Source organism: Python bivittatus, unplaced genomic scaffold, assembly GCF_059951505.1.
Source record: "Python bivittatus isolate LINGU-HERP-01145 unplaced genomic scaffold, Pbiv_v1 ctg000560_np1212, whole genome shotgun sequence".
NCBI classification, from domain to species: Eukaryota; Metazoa; Chordata; class Lepidosauria; order Squamata; family Pythonidae; genus Python; species Python bivittatus.
Window position 1 is genome coordinate 1,954,950 of NW_028277083.1, and position 20,967 is coordinate 1,975,916.

General features: G+C 48.9%; 2 protein-coding genes and 1 long non-coding RNA gene across 5 annotated transcripts; 1 reads left to right on the forward strand and 2 right to left on the reverse strand.

Moving 5' to 3' along the window:
* Positions 1 to 50: 50 nt before the first annotated feature.
* NT5M (5',3'-nucleotidase, mitochondrial) lies at positions 51 to 6,427 on the reverse strand. Of its 3 annotated transcripts, none has more exons than XM_088147938.1 (5): positions 5,469 to 6,425; positions 4,811 to 4,911; positions 4,009 to 4,069; positions 3,612 to 3,722; positions 51 to 2,264 (listed from the first exon to the last, which is right to left on the reverse strand). In XM_088147938.1, the coding sequence occupies exons 1-5, from the start codon at positions 5,757 to 5,759 to the stop codon at positions 2,070 to 2,072; spliced, it is 759 nt and encodes a 252-aa protein (XP_088004064.1). In that variant the 5' UTR covers positions 5,760 to 6,425; the 3' UTR covers positions 51 to 2,069. The 3 variants fall into 3 exon arrangements, with proteins under 3 accessions (XP_088004064.1, XP_088004065.1, XP_088004066.1); XM_088147939.1 differs by having other exon boundaries at positions 3,608 to 3,722; positions 5,469 to 6,418; XM_088147940.1 differs by having other exon boundaries at positions 2,127 to 2,264; positions 3,571 to 3,722; positions 5,469 to 6,427.
* Positions 6,428 to 8,575: 2,148 nt separating this feature from the next.
* On the forward strand, positions 8,576 to 16,780 carry COPS3 (COP9 signalosome subunit 3). Its single transcript, XM_007433646.4, has 12 exons — positions 8,576 to 8,737; positions 10,489 to 10,618; positions 10,969 to 11,081; positions 11,761 to 11,810; positions 12,152 to 12,244; positions 12,928 to 13,107; positions 13,573 to 13,713; positions 14,067 to 14,240; positions 14,456 to 14,542; positions 15,359 to 15,472; positions 16,091 to 16,171; positions 16,429 to 16,780. Exons 1-12 carry the CDS (start codon positions 8,683 to 8,685, stop codon positions 16,480 to 16,482), a joined length of 1,272 nt encoding a protein of 423 aa, XP_007433708.1. The 5' UTR covers positions 8,576 to 8,682; the 3' UTR covers positions 16,483 to 16,780.
* On the reverse strand, positions 16,561 to 20,550 carry LOC112541304 (uncharacterized). The gene is made up of 3 exons (XR_003085324.2): positions 20,367 to 20,550; positions 18,993 to 19,034; positions 16,561 to 17,561 (listed from the first exon to the last, which is right to left on the reverse strand). It is a non-coding gene; the product is annotated as an uncharacterized LOC112541304 (long non-coding RNA).
* Positions 20,551 to 20,967: the final 417 nt, after the last annotated feature.

Below are 20,967 nucleotides of genomic sequence, written 5' to 3' on the forward strand. Positions count from 1 at the left end.
CGCCATCCATCCATACAGCGTATTACAAAATGCAAGACAGGATTGGTATCTCAAGCAGGAATTGCTGGTTGTATTTGCACAATAAAAGTATGCAGATATCCAGTGCTAAACACATTCAGATTAAATAAATAGACCAAATATTGTGCGTACATGGGGGGGAGGCATAAATCCTGCTCATCCCTGTGCCCTCCATGCATCAATGTCAATCACATCCTGGTTTGTCAGGTGAGATCTGGGGAGAGTCATAAGCAAGTCATTTGAACATTTCAGAAACTCCCAAACCAAGAGAGAGGTTGACATGTGGACCAGTTTGAATCTGGGGAAAAAATGGGTCTGGCTGAAGTTTTCTACAGGAGTATAAAGTGTTTCACACCACACCCCAACATTGATGAGATCCAAATGTTAGGACAAGCTTACTCCCAGATCAAGTGAGAGCCTATTTGTTGTTGACTACAAGATGGATGGATTAACCTGTTCACAGACTGTAGTACTTTGAGGTTTGGTCTTCTGTAACTTAGTGCAGATGGCTGTGAGAGCTGGACCATCAAGAAGGCTGAGCGCCGAAGAATTGATGCCTTTGAACTGTGGTGCTGGAGAAGACTCTTGAGAGTCCCCTGGACTGCTAGGAGGTCAAACCAGTCAGTCTTAAAGGAAATCAACCCTGACTGCTCATTGGAAGGATCGATAATGAAGCTCAAGCTCAGATACTTTGGTCACCTAATGCGAAGAGACTAGTCTTTGGAGAAGACCCTGATGCTGGGAAAGATGGAAGGCAAAAGGAGAAGAGGACGGCAGAGGATGAGATGGTTAGATGGCATCACTGAAGCAATGAGCATGAAACTGAGCAAACTCAGGGAGGCAGTGAAGGACAGGAAGGCCTGGCGCGATATGGTTCATGGGGTCACGAAGAGTCGGACACGACTGAACAACAACAAAACTTAGTGCAGAGAAGGGAACACTAGCAGGCCAGTATTAGAATCTTCTAGTGACCGTGTGAAGGTTCCACATTAAGAGAGATATGAACAAGGAACAGACGTGTATTGCCACAAGTGAATCTCTACCTGAAGGATGGAGTGCAGAGTCAACACAGGTGGATCTTAGGGATGTGCAAAGTGTCTCATTTCAGAGATGCAAGTTCTGGAGAACTTCAGAAAACTTTCTGTTTCTCCCAGCCCATACTCATTTGCCAGTTCTGGGGTTGCTCCAAAAACTGTCCACAAATAAATCCTCCATTTACTCTCAGAAAACTTTCAGATGCCCCCAGAAATGACCAGATCAGCATGGTGTCCAGGGGGGAAAAAAAGGATAGTTCTGAAGGCCTACAAAACAGGATACTTGGAGCTTACCTGTGTACTTCTTCCATTGCTGTTTGTGGACATTAGGGTCCACTGGACATACCAATGGCCTTTTTGCCCCACAGAACAGTTGAGGTTTTTCCTGGGGGGGGGTGTCAAAAAAGTCAGGATGGCAGCTACAACAGTGAATTGAAGACTTGTCTGTTTTTTGTGCATCGTGATGCATGGAGCTGACATGCATGGTGGCAGATCCATCTGGACTTTTTTGACCCCAACCCTCCCTGGAATTTGGAAAGCTCTGAAATCAGGTTCTGCCCCCCACAGAGCTTTCAGGGTGAATCAGTGCAGCAAACTCACACGTGCATGTGAGATCCTGGCTAGGCATGTGAGGTCAGGAGGCGACAACTTCTCCATCACCTTGTGTCCTGGAACATTTCTCACAAGTTCATTGCAACAAGGGTCATTTGAGTTCCAGAAGCAGAGGCCTGTCCATCCGTTGGGGCCAGGGGCAAGGATGGCCACCATCTTGAAGGAAGACACATAGAAAGTCAACCAGGGGTTGGAAACCATCATGAGTCAGGCTGATCAGAGAGGTCCTCAGCATTGTTGGGGACTTGGCCAACGCCACTGACCCTCCCATGGAAACTCGATGAGTTTTCCTTTAGCTGCAAAATCTGGCTGCCCTTTGGGGCCACGGCTCTTCTTTCTCATCTGCCGGCCCAAACCAAAGACAGGGTCTTCTTTTTCCTGCCCACCAACTCAAGAAGATGGCCTTCAGGCAACCAGACCTGCCTTTTGCTGGCCCTGCTGAGAAACGCTCCCGGCTTTAGCAGCCTCGCTTGCTGTCCAAGATGGCCTTCCAGTCATCGGCCCACGAGTGCAACCGGCGGCAAGAAGCCGGGAGCTGCAGATGCTTGTTATGGCAGGCGGTGAAAAGCACGTGCTCCCAGGGGGGAGTCCGTTCAGCTCCTGAAAGGGAAAGGAAGGGAGGCCACTGAGGATGTGGGTCGTGTTACTCTGTGCAAATCAGTCCATCTTCTGCAACGTCTCACTACAAGAGGCACCTGTCCAGCTCCTGAAAGGTCTACTTTTGATGCTTGGGGTTGACCCAGAGCAGGGTTCCTCAACCTTATCAACTTTAAGATGTATGGACTTCAACTCCCAGAATTCCCCAGCCAGCCATGCTGGCTGGGGAATTCTGGGAGTTGAAGTCCACACATCTTAAAGTTCCTGAGGTTGAGGAATCCTGACCCAGAGAGAGAAATCCCAACCTCCAGATTTTCGGAGGGACCTTTTGATGGGCAGAAATGACCCTCCTAAATGCCCCCAGATTTGTTGTTAAAACGTGGCGGCCTTCTGGAAGGGCATGAAGATGCGGCCGTGCCACCTGGCCTGGGGATCTGATAGCGGTGGTATGAAACTTGCAAACTGGCTCTCCTGTTAGTGAAATGGATGGTGCTCTCCTGCAGATTACGATCTTTATGATTTTAACCATTTTCATTGTGTTTTAAAACGGTTTTTGGTTGTTTGTTTCTGGTTATTATTTTTTTTAGCGTTTTCTGTGTTTTTCATTTTGTAAGCGCCCCGCCCCCACAAGTCACGTCTATGAGTTGGGCAGCTCTATAAATTGAACAAATGAATTAATTGAACAAACAACCAAATGGCAAAATGGACCTGTTTGATCAGGGACAAGACCCCACGTACTTTTATCAGAGACTGGAAATCTCTTGTGGACTTTTTGCTGAACGTGGAAAAAAATGAACTCGTGTTTTATGGATCTGCTGATCGAAAAGGGTTGAATATGGGAAGGAGAGAATTAGGATGTAATTTTAATGAGGGAAGAATAAAGATCGTAACTGCTGAAAAGAAGATCGGAATCTCTTCTTTATGTATCTTTTCTTTCTTTTCTACTTGTATTTCTTTTTTTCTAGACTTTATTTCCTTACGCGCACTTTTCTTTTTCTTTTCTGTAAACTTATCTCATATCCTTTCATGCTTATTTTTTATTTCTCTGATTTTTTCCCAATAAAAATGAATAAGAAACAAACAATCTGGCAAATAAATAAACTGAGTCAGACGAGGGGCTTCCAGAATTAATTTCACCTCCACTGGATCTGGTGGAACGCTTCATCTTGCTGTAGATGTAGGCCTGTGTCTATCCACACACAGAGGAAGAGAATTATTCTGCAATCTTTCACCCGCAAATATATGAATGTGTTGCAAGATAGGCGTGCAAATATCACTAACAGAGAGAGAGACCCTCTCCTGCACACACCTCGGCTTCTTCTCTTTCCCAACACCGACCCCCTCACCTACGATGTCAGGTCTGTCGTCGATCAGCACGTGTCCAGAGACAATCGTCTTATCCCGGGTGAGAACCACGTGCTCCAGAAATTCCTGCCCAAAATGCTTCTCTATCCAAGCCAACTGGAAAGTAGCAGAGGAAACAATGGTGAAACCATTTGGGTGCATGACGGGAGCAGAGCTTTTGGGGATGGGAGAGTGATAAACCACGTATGCTAACTTTTCCCACCAACAAGCCAGCTCTGAGAAGGAAGGGAGCTGGAAGGCGAGCTTAAGTCAGACCAATCCCTATAAAATGTGCAGCGTTTAGCACGAGAAGAAAAACAGCACCTAATACGAAAAATGATCATAATCACAATTCTTATGGCCTAACAGATGAGTAACCCAAGATTCATTGAGTAGGTTTTACCTTTTCATACGGGCAATAGCGATACTTCCTGATGGGACTTGTGCATATGAAGACATCAGTCCTATCATAAAAAGACATATACAACATTCTGATAGCATACACACAAACGACACCAGGAACACACTCAAAATCTTAACAACCCTCCTTCTTAGTGGCTTTCCTCCAAAATTTCTTCTAGCTGCGCACTGGGACTACGAAACCGCTGGGAATTGGGGCCTGGTTGGAAAGGGGCATATCTCCTCTCCAAGCTTGCAAAAGAATTGAGAGAAGACCTTGGGGGAAGTGTAAAAGAACCGTTAAGGAAGGCCTTGGTGAAGAGATTACACAATAGGAGGAAGGGTGAGAAAGAAACTCAGGATAACCCCGCCTTGGTTTTGTCTAGTGCAAGCTGAGACGGAGAGAAATTTAACCGGCTTTCGTGATTCTGTTATTCTACCTGACTGCAACAAAGCAGATTCCTGGAGTCCTCTTGGTGTTTGGTTCTTGACCTGGCCTACCTCGAAGGGCTGACAAAGTCCCTCCAAACTTCCCATTCATGAGAGCAGCAGACACAGTTGGGCATCCAGTTTGTGGCAGAGCTTTTTCTCCACTTGGGACATTTCCCACTCAAACACTGGAACCTTTCTGGAAGGGGTTGGGTTTCTCATCCCCTCCCCTCCACCATGCTGGTTTCCCTTCTACAGGACCTTCCCCTCCCACCAGACCTGACCGGCAAAGCCAGTGATAAGTGATCTAGCGAAGCACTGAGGGTGAAACATCTGGAGAACTTCCTGCTATTCCCGCTTTATGGTGTCGTACTTACGCTTCTAATTCTGCCATCTGCTTCAGGGCTTCCACGGCCCCTGGAAGTGGATCCAGCTCCATGAAAAAGTTCTTTGACTCCCAAATACTGATAGCTTTTTCCTGCACGGGGTGGAAGAGAAGACACAGATGCACACACCAGCACGCGAATGCAACCAAGGACAGGTGACTTTTCTTCAGACACCTGGAATCAAGGCCATCGACTGGAAACCCCATTCGGAATGCAGAAGAGGTGCGGATGGCACTGCCAACCGGAGGACCGAAGCCAGGCTAGGATACGGAATGCCACTATGAGCCAGAGGAAGCCTAAACTGCGCAGGGGATGGAGAACATCACTGCAGCTGGGTGCGAACCTCCCCGGCAGCCTGAGCGGAACGGGGTGCTTTGCCTGGGGCCCACCCCCAAGCTCCCCTTAAGTTTTCCCCAGAGGCAAACTGAGAACCACGGTGGGTCGGAGGGCCGAGAATCAGAAAGGCTTTGCAAGACCCGCGGCCACTTATCCGGGAGCAGCGATGCTATCCAGACGGGAATGGCGCGCCACCCACCCGCTCCACTCCCTCGCCTTGGCGCCCTCCGGACGTCTCCCTCGGGTCTTATTGCGGACTGCCAGCCCTGGGGCCGGGGCCGGGGCCGGGGCCGCGTCCGGCGGCAGGACTCACGCTCAGCCCCGGCTCCAGCTTCCCGTACTGCTCCGAGACCCAGAACCCTCGCCGGTCCTGCAGGGCGATGTAGGGCAGGTCCGGAAAGCGGGCGCGGTACTTCTTCAGGAACCCGCCCTCGAAATCCGCCAGCACCCCGTCCATGTCCACCAGGACCCGCAGGGGCCGGCCGCGCCGGGGAGGGGCGGCCGCGCGGCCGGACTGCGCCCGGGCCGCGCCCCGCGCCAGCAGAGGCGCCCAGGCGCGCAGGGCCGGCTGCGGGGGCCGGAGGAGGCTGCGCCCGGGGATCATGGCCGGGGAGCGGGGCGCCGCTGGCGGGGAGGGCGCCTGCCTGAGCGAGCCCTTCAGGGCAGGCGGCGCCCCCGGCGCCCCCGCAGCGCCATCGCCGGGCCGCGCGTCTCGCTCAGCAGCCGCGGCGCGGGACCCGCCGCTCCGCCCCCGCCGGCCCGCTCCGGGACGCGGCCGGGGCCTCTGGAGCCGGCCTCCCGCCGCCTTTGCCGCAGAATCCGAAGGTCACGGAGGGGGCGCGCCGGGCGGGCACTGCGGAGCTCGGTGCGCCTGGATCGCCTGGATGCCGGGGCGGAAAGGAACGAGCGGGCTGGGAAGATGGGGAAGGAAGGAAGGAGAGGATGGATGGATGGATGGATGGATGGATGGGAGGGAGGGAGCTGCTGGCCGAGACGGCTCGCCCGCGCCCAAGCGGCCCCGGGATCCTCCGGCCGCCCAGCTGCGGGCGACGCGGCCAGCTGCTCCCTCCAAGCCGCCCGGCCGGCCGTGCTCGCTTCTCCTTCCCGTCGCCTGCCGAAGGGAGGCGGGCAGGCTGGCAGCGAGCCGCCGACGCCGCAATCCCCGGGCGAGCGCGGGGGCGACGCGCGCCCCGGTGCGCCCCGGCGCTGCCTCCCCTGCAGCCCGCTCCGCTCTTCCCCGGGCGCAGAGCGGGCGATCCGGAACCGCGCTGGGCTTGGCGGACGGGGGCAGGGGCAGGGGCAGGGTCCTGCGCGGGCTGCCTGGAAGTCACGTCGGAGGGGCCTGGCCCCCCTTTGGCGAAGAGGCAGCAGCTTCGGCACGCGCACCCACTTTTACTGAAAAGCAGAAACTTGCAGCTCCGCCTTCCGAGGGCCCCCAATTTTATTCCAAGGCATCAGCGTTCCTGCGCTGCAGCTGAGATGCATCCGCAAAAGCGGGTGCCTGGAATAAAATGTGTCAGAAAAGAGGCTACCGGACTCCTGATCTGGGGCGACTAACTCTAGACTAACCCAGTTCTCCTCCTGCAGTGTTGGAAATACAGCGTCTTCAGGAGGTTAGCATCTGACTTCAGGGGGTCTTAAGGACCGGAGGTGGATGGGGCACTATCTGGTTATCATCCAGCCTGTCTTCACCATGAAAGATAACTGCCCATGTGCAGAGAGCCTTCCCAGCATCCTTCAAATGAGACAGAAATCATAGCCTAGGTGTTTGATTTATTAGGGTATAGCCCAGCATTGGAGCCTCATCTGAGATACAATTCTATCTTTTTTCTGATCACTTTTCCTGGAAGCCTGATTGTAAGACTCGGGGTGCCCAAAGCAAAGGATCTTTAGCAAGATTTCCAAGAATGGGATGAGCAGGTACTCCTCGTGCCTCGTTTAGCGGCCGTTTGCAGTATGACAGGGATGGTCAAGTCACTTTGCGACCAGTCCTCGCATTGACGACCTTTGCAGGTCTGTAAAGCAAAGGAAACCTGAAGGAAGCATCATAAGATTGTTTCACTCTGTGACTGCTTCGCTTAACACCCAAGTTGCTGGTCCCAATTGTGGTCCCTCAATGAGGATGACCTTCCACTTGGAGAGATGGCAGTAAGCTTCTGAAATCTGACCCTGAAACGCAACTCCCCCAAAGACCCCAGAAGCAACTCTGACCGGAGTTGAATTGAATGGAGGCTCTCTGGCCAAGGCCAACGGAAGTCCAGTACTGGGGAGGAGCGTCCATGCCCAAATTAGGACGTAGTGAGGGACCCCGTCCGTCTTTTCTGGCTTCAGGCGTTCCCAAACCTTTGTTGATTGGTTTCCTGGAGGACAGATCTGTTCCATTATTCATCGACCCTCCAGAGGTGGGACTCCATTCACTTCATGCAGCCAAGGAATGTGGATTTCTTCAGACGACTCAAAGGTCGCCCATGTGGGTGGGTTTCAGATCTCAGCCAGACTCAGGCTGGGCTCCCAAAGATGGTCCTAAGCCTGTGGGGATGAAGGGGCGTTTCTTCTATGGCAGGAATCAAAGATGGCTGATGCTCCTGGACCTTTTCTTAAAGGTTTGATGGCGTACGCTTGGGCCGAGAAGATGCCTCTGATAAAGGGGAGGCCTCACCCCACTAAATCATGCCTATAAAGCAGGGCTTCTCAACCTTGGCCACTTGAAGACGCGTGGACTTCAACTCCCAGAATTCCCCAGCCAGCATATGCTGGCTAGGGAATTCTGGGAGTTGAAGTCCACGCGTCAAGTGGCCAAGGTTGAGAAGCCCTGTTATAAAGGATATTAATAGTGACAATAAAGCAAATGCTTAGAGAGCATACTTTTTTTTTTTTTTGCCCCTGAATTGGTGAAAGAGCCAAAAGCCCATTTTTAAGGTAGCAACGATAAGGAGCTAATATGCATTTTGGGTTGTTTGTCTTGCTTTTACATTGGCAGGGCTTTTAAAATATATAAATATGTATGTAATTTATTTATTTATTTAAAATATAACATATATAACATAATATACATTTTAAAATACATATACTCATTATATATATATATATATGTATGTTTAAAATATAACATTATATTTTATATTTATCTATAGGAGACAGTGCAATACATATATAATAATAATAATAATAATAATAATAATAATAATAATAATAATATCAACAATAATCGCACTGTGGGCCTGAGGCCCGCCTCCGTGTTGCAGCAAAGGGGCGGGGCGCTGGCGACGGTTGATGACCGCCGCGCGTGCGCGAGCTCTGCGGAAGGGCGGAAGCGGCCCTGTCGCCGCCGACTTCCGGGTGGGAGGCGATCCCCATAGCAACGCCCCTAGCCGGACTCCCGCGCGGCGCGCCGGAAGTGACGATGCAAGAGCGCGGCCCCTGATTGGCCCTGCGCGGCGGCGTCGCTCCTGCTGCGGCTGGAGGAGCAGGAGGCAGAGGCAGCTCCTCCGCGGCTGACCCGGCCGGGCCTCGTCCCCCCCGCCGCCATGGCGTCCGCCCTGGAGCAGTTCGTCAACAGCGTCCGGCAGCTCTCGGCCCAAGGTGAGACGCCGAGCCGCGAGCCAGGCCGGGCGCGCACGTGGAGGCCGCAGCCGCCCGCCGGCCCGCTCCGGCCCGGGCGGCCGCCGGGAAGGGAGAGCCGGCGCGGACCCCGCCTCCCGAAGCTGCCTGTTGGCTGCCGCGCCTGTCCGTCTGCGGCGGAGCGGGGCATCGAGGCCCCGCCTCCTGGCTTGCAGACCCCTCGCGGGCGGGGGAGGGAGCAGAGCAGCCCTTCCCCAACCTGGCGCCCCCGAAGCAGCCGCCGCCGGCTGGCTCGGACTCTGCGGCTCGGGATGGAGAGCCAGGGTGGGGCTTGGCTCTTGGTGGTTTGTCCCTCTCTGCTTCCGGATGTGCGCTCAACTTCCCAGGCAACCGCCCTGGGATCGCTTGGTGGTCTCCTTTCCAAGCCCCGGCCCCATCTGCTTAGCTTTTCCAAGGTCAGCGGCTGGCAGTTGCCTTCTGTGGGGCAGTCCCTCGCCCAGGACGGGCATCTTTCCCCCTTTTTACCCCCCAAAAGGGTAACAAGTCAGGCTTTGCCCTTCTGGATCCCTCCTATGTAGCTAGCTTGAGTTTTTGCTGGATTTTATTGAAAGAGAGCCGAGCGGTGGGTGGTGGGAAAAACACTTCGAAACTTTAAAAACATTGAAGCATCCTTTGCAGGGCCTGCGGGCATCGGCAGCCTGAAGTAAATGCATAAAAAAAAAAATGCACGTTCTTTGGAGTAGCTTTCTGCTTATAGTCACCGGTTTTATATTTTTAATGGGTATTTCCGTGTCCTGTTCAGGGGCAGTTCTGGAAGCTCCCGGTCTTGGCATCCTTGCACCAATGTCTCTGTTTTTAAAACAATATTTGTCAGGTTGGAAGTTGGTCTAGGCCCCCAAATTTACTCTGGCAAATCTCAGAAGGTTCCTGCGGGTGGAAGGATCCAGACCCTTTCATTGTTTCCGCCGGCGCGTCTTAGGTTTAACTATATCCTTCTAAAGATATCTGTCCTTGGTGCTTTCTAATTTCACGTAGTTTCTAGGAACGCAAATGACCGTTTTCGTAATTTTCAAAATAGTCGGCGATCCTCAGTTTTATGGCTGTTATATCTTGGCAGAGATTTATGAAGACAGTCTGTATTTTTACATGAGAGTCTGGGTGTGCTGTTTCGGAGTCTTTAAATGCCTGCTTTCTTAGGAGATTTATATAGACGGTAGGACTCTTTATCCTAGACTGGAATTGCTTTCATTCAGGGATCGAAATCCTGGGAGTTCAGCTGTGGTGCTGTCCATGGTATTATGTGTTGGGGACAGACATTTCTAACCTTTCCTGTCCCAGCACTTGTAAACGTGCTTGTAAGGGAGACAGAAAACGGTTTCTTTAATTCAAGCTTTCCTCTTTGGCCCATGAGGGAAGATCGGTTGGTCGAGCGGAGACAGTGTCGAAACCAAAATATTCCTAGAGCCCCTTTTACACTATTCTGCCTGCTGTTTTGTTCTAAAGAGCTGCTTCTGTGGCACCTTCCTCTAGTTTCTTGGGCATTTTAAATTGAGAAAGGTTTTCCCACTGTATGTTTTTAATTCCTGGCTTATTTTAGTTTTACAGCTTTGCTTTTATGATGTAGATTACTATTCTCGTACTATTTGCTGTTTACGGAGCTGGCCATTCATGGGGCAGAGAGCGATAGGGAAAGCCTAGAGATCAGAGACTTTTCTTTCTTCTTCTTCCTCTCCTTTTTTTTTTTCACTTTCCAACCTTGTCACATATCTCAGGGCAAATGACTCAGCTGTGCGAACTGATCAACAAAAGTGGAGAACTGCTAGCAAAAAACCTCTCCCATTTGGATACAGTGCTTGGCGCGCTCGATGTCCAAGAACATTCACTGGGTGTCTTGGCTGTTTTGTAAGTGACACTTCTTTATTGGACGTTTTTATTTTAGACTTGAATACAGGGATGGGCTCGTATTTTGAGGCACTTCTTTTCGGTGAATCTTCTGATTAACCTAATTCCATTTAAAGAAATGTCAGGTGGTGTCAAAAGTAAGCCCCATCCCTCCCTCCCTCCCTCCTATTAACTGGAGGTAGAAGTCCACCCAACTCAAACAGTGTGACTCTGGGCAGCCCATAGCATGAAAATAAAAAACCCAAACCTGACCATCTAACACACTGAATATGCCCCTCGGGGTTTAGGGAGATCTTACAGGGGCTCCCAGAAAGAGAGAGTTTGCATCATCTGCTTTGTCTTCCTTTTAGGTTTGTGAAGTTTTCTATGCCCAGCGTCCCTGACTTCGAAACGTTATTCTCACAGGTCCAGCTTTTTATCAGCACTTGTAATGGAGAGCACATTCGATATGCCACAGACACTTGTAAGTGGCTTTTGCCATCCTGCAACCCCTTCACCAAAATATTGTTTACTGGTTTTCTAAAAAGTTACAAATTAATATATTTTTTTAAAAATGCAGAGCTTGTCAGTACAATTTAAACAATTCAGATAAGATTATATATACAGTTTTATGTTTAGTGTTTGTGTATATATGTAAATACTAAATAATACAACATAATTATGAACAAAATACAGTAAAAATAATAGAAACAATAAGAAACAATGTCAGTAGAATTAATCTGTTTTTCTACAATATAAAAACCTTGAAGCAAATTGCAGCAAGACAGTTTTAAAAAAGAAATTGAACATACTGTGTGACCTTTCCTTTCCTTTCCATCAATAAAAAGCCAGTTCAAAGGCTGAGAGTTGAGTTTCCAGGAATGTGCACTTCCTTTTTTGCTGTGTTCCAAACATGGTGTGTCCAGAGCTCTATTTATTGTCTTACTTTCATAAATAGACGAGCTCCAAATGTAATTTAACAAAACATTAATGTCTTTAAAGCTTAACTTCCTCCCAAGAGCATGGCTGACCATAGTACTGATGTTAACTGAAAAGGAACTACCTGTAGACACAACCAAACTGTACACATCGATGTGTGATTTTCCATGTTCTTATATCCCCCGTTTGCATGGTCTCATTCCTCCTTCTCTTCTTCTCTCTAGTTGCTGGCCTGTGCCATCAGTTAACAAATGCCCTCGTGGAACGGAAGCAGGTAAGGGAGTTATGCAGTGCAGTCCTTTGCTTCTCAGGCAGCTGAACTAGGATATCTTGAGGAATACTAGATTTTTAATCTTGTCCATTAATGCTAAGGAATACTCGCTGGAGTAGAACAGTAGAGTATAAATAAAATATAGAAATAACAGTAAATAAATGTTTGTCCTAATCTGCCAACTTGTTGAGATACCTTTACTTCTTTTGGGGGTACATCCTTCTGATAGGCTCAGCTAGCAGGCCACCTTCTGAAGCTGCTCCAGACGTCACTGAACCCCTCTTCCTTTTTTGTGTTGATGAAGGTAGACATTGACTTAATGGGGGCCTCTTGCTTTCCAACAGCCCCTGCGTGGAATCAGTATTCTCAGGCAAGCTATAGACAAAATGCAGATGAATACCAACCAACTGACCTCAATACATGCAGATCTCTGCCAGGTGAGAATCCCAGGCTCAGGTGTGAATGGAAGTCCTCCTATGAGGAGCGCAGGTGGTCCTAGGGAAATGGCGTATGGTTGAACTAGGACCAGGGGTGCGCTTGCTGCCAATCATGCTGATTCCTGCCCCAGGGTTGCCTGCGATCTTTTCTAAATGTAGCTGTTCCCAAACTGGATTTCCCCAGTGTGATTAGGCTGACCGAGTTTCCCTACATCGCTTCCATCTTCCTTCAGTTCTGAGGTGTGGGTTTCTGCAGGGGGAGGCAAGTGACATCACAGGCATTGTAATGTAATCGCACGAATGACCTGAACTTCTTTGTGTGGATCATTTGCACAACAATGCCAGGAAACGGCTGACAGCAGGGACCTGCGCAGGGGGGTCCAAAAAGTGAAGATGCCAGCCACAACCGTGGGACACACCTAAAAACAGAATGGAGTTTGGATTGCGTCGCTTCCTAGAAAGTGCATGTTTTGTTCCTCTTTTAAGGGCCAGCGCGATAGTCTGTATTTCTCTGTGGTTTTAATCAACAGACCAACCCACAGACACACCCACCCTGAGTATTTCACTCGCCTGAAGTTTGAGAACCGATAACTGTGTTTTGCCTTGATCTACGATTCACGCTCTTGCTGTGAAGCAAGTGAGACTAGCAGCTGGTTTTGTAACTCTGGTCTGTTTCATTTTAGCTCTGTTTATTAGCAAAATGCTTTAAACCTGCCCTCCCGTATCTAGATGTGGACATGATGGATATTTGTAAAGAAAACGGGGCCTATGATGCCAAGCACTTTCTGTGTTACTACTACTATGGTGGAATGATATACACTGGGCTCAAGAACTTCGAAAGAGCACTCTATTTTTACGAGCAGGTAACTCTTTCTTCTTTTTGGTGTCGAAGAAGATCTCGAAGGCATGACCGCTCTGTAAAAATAAGCATGCAAGAGTCACTAGCGTGCCTCCTTGCTTAGAGTGTACTACTGGAAGTTGTGACTCCTCACAATAGACAAAAGGCATCGCGATCCGTTAAAGGTTGTGCCATAAACAAATGTCAGTCTTTTAAGGTGACTCTGGGCTCTTTGGTTTTTCTTTCTGCAAGAGGCTAAATTGCTCCCTCTCTAGAAATGGACTTCTTTTGTTTGACCAGTTGTAAAGCAAAGCTGGAACCTTTCCTTTGTCCTTGGAAAGTTGGTTTGAAGTAGGCTCGGTGGAATTTTCATCCTGTTGGAACAAAGCATCTCGTTGCGTCCCATGGCATTCCTCTTATCCCGGGGTTCCAAGGTCCCCCCTTCCTCTTTTCTGCTGGCTGCTTCTAACTTTCCTTTCTTATTTTTCAGGCTATAACGACTCCCGCCATGGCTGTCAGTCATATTATGTTGGAGTCTTACAAAAAGTATATCCTAGTCTCATTGATACTCCTTGGCAAAGTACAGCAGCTGCCGAAATACACCTCTCAAATAATAGGTAGATTTGTTAAGGTGAGGCTCCAGAGATCCTGCCTGGTCAAAGAGTTGGGAGGCCTTGGCCTGGGGCAGGGTGGGGAAAGGAGATTTTCCTCTCCCAGCTTTAGGAACCGTAAAGCGAGTAGAACCGGATTGAAGGAGTCGTCGAAATATTCTGATCGGTTCAGGGCAGCAGCGTGCAAAGGAGGAGACGTTCTTTGCCGAGGTTCTGGGGAAGCAGGGGGAAAACCGAAGAGCTGCTGCCAATTTTAATAGCCAGTGTGGGGGTTGACAGACCAGCAGCCTGTCTTCTGTAAGGCTGCCCTGGATCGGTGGGTTGAGTTGCCCGCCCCTCTGTTTTTGCAACCTGTCCTCCTTTCTCCCTGCAGCCGCTTAGCAATGCGTATCACGAATTAGCACAAGTGTATGCCACCAATAAGCCCTCGGAACTGCGAAATCTGGTGAACAAGCATAGCGAGACTTTCACCCGAGATAACAACATGGGCCTGGTGAAGCAGTGCTTGTCATCTCTCTACAAAAAGAACATTCAGAGGCTAACTAAGGTGAGGCCCCCGTTCTGAGACTGAGCACCCTCCAAGGCCCCGAGGGGCTCCTGCAGAGAAAATGACTGGGGTGACTTTTCATTAGGCTATCAGTTGCCTTGCCCGAGGTAGCCCTTTTTACTGTGCAGAATCCTGCAAATTCCGCTTCATACGCCAGGCGCTGGAGAAGAGAGACTTGTTAAATGTCACCATGTGGCTGTACTTCTTCATTTCAGACCTTTTTAACGCTGTCGTTACAAGACATGGCGAGTAGAGTGCAACTGTCAGGACCCCAAGAGGCAGAAAAATATGTCCTTCATATGGTAAGGAGTGCTGCCTTCGGGGGAAATGATATTTGGATAGCATAAAAGTCACAAAAATGTGTTGGAGTAGTCCTCTTCAGTATGTACTGTGTGCGAAGTAGCTTACAAGTAGTCATAACTGTGTTAGGGGTCCCTAAGGAATATGACATCCACGTTGCTAAACGTTAAGGCAGTGTCCTAATGAATTCCTAATTCCCAGGTGGGGAATTCTGGGAGTTGAAGTCCACACATCTGAAAGCTGCCAAGGTTGAGCGATGCTGATCATGATGCTGGGATTATGGGAACTGAAGATCACTAAATATAGAGATACTTAGACTGAGGAATTTGGAGTTACGAATATACAGTCAAGCCAGGGAAAAGTATGACATCTGCTAGAGACTCATGAATTTATTTGCAAATTGCATCTTCCAAATTATTACCTGCTGATGTAAAGACATCATTTCTGTTTTGATTGAAATGCTGCTGGAAGGAGCAATTTTCCAGTCCCAGGGGCCGAGAAGGGAGCTTACCTTAATGCAATTTTTTAGCACACAATCATGAACAAGGTCTCCAGTTCCTGAGGGAGCTTTGGTGACCACCGCTGTTCAATGCCCGTTCCTCTGATTAACAGTAGCAGGGTGCAAAATAGAAAGAGGAGAATTCGCTTGGTTCTTATGAGACCTGAGCTTTCCCTGGCACTGGGTTTAATCTGTTGTCCCTTTCCTGCCTAATGTTGGGGTGCAGGGAGCTGCTTGTGCTCCCTAGCTGACTAGATGTTGAATAAATGAGGAAGGGTGTTCCAAGCAAAGCAATGCTTTCATCATTTCTTTTTTGCAGATAGAAGATGGTGAAATTTTTGCAAGTATTAACCAGAAAGATGGCATGGTTTGTTTTCACGATAATCCTGAGAAATATAACAACCCAGCTATGCTCCACAACATTGACCAGGAGGTAAATGGTGGTTGTTGATTTTGAGGGAAGCAGCCGGAGGAGGCGGCCAGCTGCACATTTGAAGCGCTTCTGGTGGCAAAGGAGGAGAAGGTTTCTCCACATTGTGACTCCTTGGAAAGTCCAGCACCGCAGGCCAGCGTGCAAGATAGAAAGATTATGTGCAGGGAGTCCCTTGGAGCATTTTTAAAAACCCTCTTCTGCTTCCAGCGTGGTACATATTCCCTGGGTGACGGGGGAGATCAAATCTCAGATGTTTCTTCTAATTTCTTGTACTTCAAGCAGTCTTTTTATGGAAGACAGGCATTAAACATCTAGCTGGATATGGAATTGTAAGGCAGGAGTGTGGTATTTTAAACAGAGCCCCTAAACGTATAGGTTCCATCTGCTAGATGTGGAAGTCTCAAGTGCATATAGGAGTTCCAGGCCATGCCAGTGACCACAGTTGCCTTCAGCAACTCAGCTGGCTTTCGGACGAGGGACTGAGGGCTAGGTACTTCTTCTGCCCCTGTCCTGCATGCAGCAAGTCAGCTCTGTGGGTGTGTCTGCCCGAGAATGATACAGCATGTGAAAATGCCTCAGTAACACAGCTTCCAAAGGAAAACGTTCTTTTTCTTTTAGATGTTGAAATGTATAGAGCTTGATGAGAGACTGAAAGCTATGGATCAGGAGATCACTGTGAATCCTCAGTTTGTGCAGAAGGTAAGCATCAGAGGCATTCTTGAATCGCTTTGTCTACCAAATGCTAAAGTGGAAGAAAAGTCGCACCGTACTGAAGTTAAAAAAAAATCCTAATCAAAACACTGAATCTCTGTAACTATAAAGGAATCATCTTTATTTGGATAGAAAATCTTGTTCTTTCTGCTGGAGTCCCCTCTCTGCTCTGTCTCTACAGAGAGGGCAGGGATTCTGTTTTCTGTTCTTCCAAATTAAAGCAACTCTTGTTTTTCCCTTGACAGAGCATGGGCTCCCAAGAAGATGAATCAGGAAGCAAACCATCCAGTTATTCTTGAAAGCCACATTTTGCTTGCTACTCTCTTGTAAAACACACATATACATACAAAAAAAGCTAAGGAGAGACACCTTTAGGATTTGAGTGTTAAAAAAAAAACCAAAAAAGAAAGCAGAGAACTGTCTGTCGCACCTGGACGCGGAGCAGAACTTAAAATGATGTCTTCTCAGTACTGTATGATTTGGAAAAAAAAAATGCTCTACAAAGAAAGGAAAAAATCTCATTCTGTTGTGGATTTATCTTCAGATTAACATTGTTAGTGCATTAAATAATTCACTTTTTTTGTTTTACGAATGTTACTGTTTTGGCAATGGCTTCCGTTTTTTATTTCTATGCAAAATCTGAGTAAGTTTTACCAGGTGAGTTAGATTCCTGATAGGATGAAAAGTCACTGTTCCAATTGAAAGCATTTTTGTTTTGGCAAAATACAGTATTTTTGTATGCGTCAGAAAGCTTATATTAAGGAAAAGTATTTGATACTCTCTTCCTTTTCTCCCCCGCCTAATCAATCTGGATCAAAAAGGTCTCTTGTTTTGCCCAGCAGGGAGGCAGGGTAGAGAATTTCCTCCGGCACTTTCATGGTACGTCGAGGCCTGCCTGTAAGAAAGCAATTTCTCCCGCACAGAACCCTCTGCAGGGTTTTAACCCCTCCTGGCTCAGACTGAGCCAGTTGGAGCCTCTCAGCATCACCCCTCTGACTCTTCTGCCTCCTGAATCTTCCTGGGTTGTTCAGGAAAAAAAGCATTGTGGTGATCCCACCACGCAGGCAGAATATTAAAGGATATCTCTGTTTGTGAATTCGTTGATCATGAACATGGAACCAAGCCTTTTTCGGAAGGTCCACCTTCAAACTCTCTCCGTGCGGCTTTACTCACCCAGATGCCTCGTGCTTTGCTGTGGCCCCAAACGGTATCAGAATTTTCTTTTCTGCCTGGAGCGAATGCTGGTATCCAAGGATATTTCAGGGGAAGGTGGCAATTGGTCACTGCACGCAGGAGGGCCTCCTTTGCAGACCCGAGGCTGATTCTCGTGAGTGGGACGGCACTTGAGCTCTGGCGGGTGGCGGGGATGAAGCCTGATCTGTTTGAAAAAAAAAAATCTTAAGATGCCTTTAGACAAGGTACAAGATCTGGAATGAAAGAGAAAATGCGGTTTGGAAAATGGAACCTGTTAACACCTTTTTTTGTTGTTTTTTTGCATTGATCCAAGTTCTTGCTGTAGCACCCACTTAGAAACCAGTGTGGTCACAAGGGTCTGGTAGAAGACACAGTGATCTCACACATATCGTGACATCCTTGCACAACTGACCCAAGTCACATTGGACACACATGCAGACTCTCATCGGGTGATATTTAATATGTGACCATGATGTTTAGAAGCTGCAACGGGGTTTTAGGGTTTGCTTGCTCTGAAGCTCTCTGGAAAATCACCCTGTTGCTTCGTTGAGAGGTGCCAAAGTGACTTCTGGTTGGAATCCTGACACAGAGCTATGGGCCACTATTTGCAAATGACAGCTACAGTTTGTGTCAGCGGTTGCCAATTCCTTTGCACAAATCCTGGCTCTGTCTAGCTAGTTTTTTCCCCAGCCAGCTGCTTTTTGAGAATTGCAGAATCTTTTGGCCCAGGTGACGGCTGCTTTACCTGGAAAGAGAGCTCAGGGCAGCGTTTCCCACCTTGGCAACTTTCACAATGTGCGGACTTTGACACGCTGGCTGGGGAATTCTGGGAGTTGAAGTCTGCGCTTCTTGGGGATTCGGGCTAAGAAACCTGCGTGTTCGGGTGGTCTTACCAAACAACCCAACATGATCTATGTAAAGCAGTCCTGGTAATCGTTTATTTATTTAAAAGACTTAGATAGCCACCCATCTTACGAACCACAACCCTGGGTGGCTCACGAAACAACAAAAACATCAAAAAAAAAAAAAAGATGGAGCGGAATTAGCCGCCCCTGCAAAAACCTCTTTTAGTAGTAAATGCTTCCTTGAGCGAAGGCTTCCGATGCTAGATTGCTCAAGGGAAAGCATTCCTGACGCTTCTGATGGCCAGTAGGAAAATCCAAGGAGTTACTCCAATATCTCAGGAAGACGCCAAGTGGCTGTCCCGAGCCTCTCTACCAGCTTTATGGCAGGTGTGATATGAAAACCAGCAATTTCTTGTCTCAGGCGTTGTAGGAGAGCCGTGTTAGTCGACGGTGGCAAAAGAAAATCAGTTTGGTAGCCCCTTTTCCGACTCAACTTTTATGAATGCTAACAATTTTTTAAAAAATTGCTAGTTGGAAAAGGGCTACCAGGCTCCTGGTTTTTTCTCTGTACCCGAGTCTTGATTTCTTTAAATTTTGCTCCCCGACCCTACTACACGGCGCGCCATGTTAAAGAAACCCTTAGGCCACATCCTCCAGCGCAGCCAACCTGGCGATGGAAATGTATTTATATAAAGCAGTTCCCCCCCTGCAAAAAAAGTATTGGGCTGTTATGTAGCTGTAAGGAGAATGGTTTTTTTCTGTATGCTCACCAGAACTTTAAATGAAGAATCATGCCAGCTGTGTGATCCGATCTACAATAAAGAAGCAGTGCATGTATTCTTATATTTTGGACTAGAAAGCAGCTGTAAACTGTTCTGCAGAAATGGCTGGTGTGGGTCTTCCGGGCTGTGTGGCCGTGTTCTGGAAGTTTTGTTTCCTAACGTTTCGCCAACACCTGTGACCGGCATCTTCAGAGTGCCGGAGCACAGACAGGAGCAGTTCTCTCTGTGCCCTGTTTTGCAGAAACTTGCAAAAGCTGGCTCTAAAACCTCTCGCCTTGGGGTCTCAGAAAGGGTTTATTTATTTATCCGTGCTGTTTTCACAGCCCAGACACCCCTGTACGTTGCAGCCCTTCCTCTTCCCACCTTAATGAAAACGCTTCTCTTTGACCCAAGTCGTCCTCGGCTCAGCTGCACATTTGTGCTGTCTCCTGCACGTGCTGTTGCAGGAATTACATTATCCACGATGCCCACGGGTGGAAAGTTATTTTCCTCCCTCGGCTGCTTGATCAGCCGTCAAGCAGAACTTCTAAATGTATTCTTTAGTGACCAATAAAACCCTAAGCACACAGAGCTTCTCTTTCTGAGTTTGCTTTAAATATCTTTTGCACAGGGCTACATCAAACAGCAGGCAGGAATCCTGTAATAATACTGGAGGCTGCCCCAGCTCCTTGGGAACATCTGGACCCTGGGAAGACTTGTAAACCCCTTTTCCCCATCCTGCGCTTCCTGCGTGGGCAAACTGGCTAGAGAGGGTCAGGACCCCCACGCTCCATCCTTGACAGTCGGGCGGCGTGCAAGTTTAACTGATTATTATTATTTTCTTTGGAAGCGTGCTTTAGGTCAGAGATTCAGAAGCAGGGTCACCGCTGAGATAGCTGGAGTCTTGGGGGGGGGGAGGTTGCAACCGCCTTGGCTTTGCACAAATCGCTCTATTTTAAATGTAAGTTTCTGCAGCGCTAGAAGGCGTGTGCTGGATGGGTTTCCCTGCATCCTTAAAAACAGCAAAACACTAAAAGGTGAAGGCCAGAGGCCGATCTCAGCCACCTACTAGGGCAGGGTTTCTCAACCTGAGCGGCTTTAAGACGGGTGGACTTCAACTCCCAGAATTCCCCAGCCAGCTATGCTGGCTGGGGAATTCTGGGAGTTGAAGTCCACCCGTCTTAAAGCCGCTCAGGTTGAGAAACCCTGCCCTAGAGCAACTCTCCCCCAAGAACCAAAGCCTCATCCTCTTGCAGCTGGAAACGGCGGGCAAAGACACGGCTGCCTGCTCGGAGCCGCCCCCTTGCCCCCCTCTGGTGGGACTGCATGCTCTTTGGGGCAGAGACCCCAACTCTGCTTCTTTTCGCAGGCAAGGCTTTGCACCTGGATTGAAGGGGCAGCGCGAGAGCGAGGGTCATCCAAAGGATGCGCGCGACTCTGCACACGGCGCAGCTTTCGCCCAAACGGCCTCCCGCAGGAAAAGCGAGATATAAGTCTAAAGGAAAGCCACTCGCCCACTTTAACCCCTTCGGCGCCAGTGGCCGACTCCTGCGGCGTTTCTATCACATGACTGTCATAGGACTTGTCGGGTCGTACCATTTCTCCGGGGGGAGGAACCAATAGAGTCTAAATACGCGAAGAGGAGATTCTGGTAGCCTCCTCCTTCCGAATTAGGGATCTATTTGGCTTTGGTACTTTGGGGCCTAAGGTACGTGTAAATCCGTCTTGAACTGCGGATAAATTGCTGGTGAAATCCCCCCCCTTTTTTCCCCCAGATAGGTTAGCCGTTCTCGGGAAGCCTCAGTAGTGGTGAGCTGAACCAATCGCAGCCGTAGGGGGTCCCTGTGAGGAAGTTGGCAGGGAAACCGTAAATGCCACTCCGTGAGGATTCCGAAAGGGCTTGTGCCCTGTTCAGACGTGCTTCTCGTTCCTTGTCAAGCCTTGTATTCCACGAGGTGTTTCGAAGGAGGGAGGCGAAAGCCCG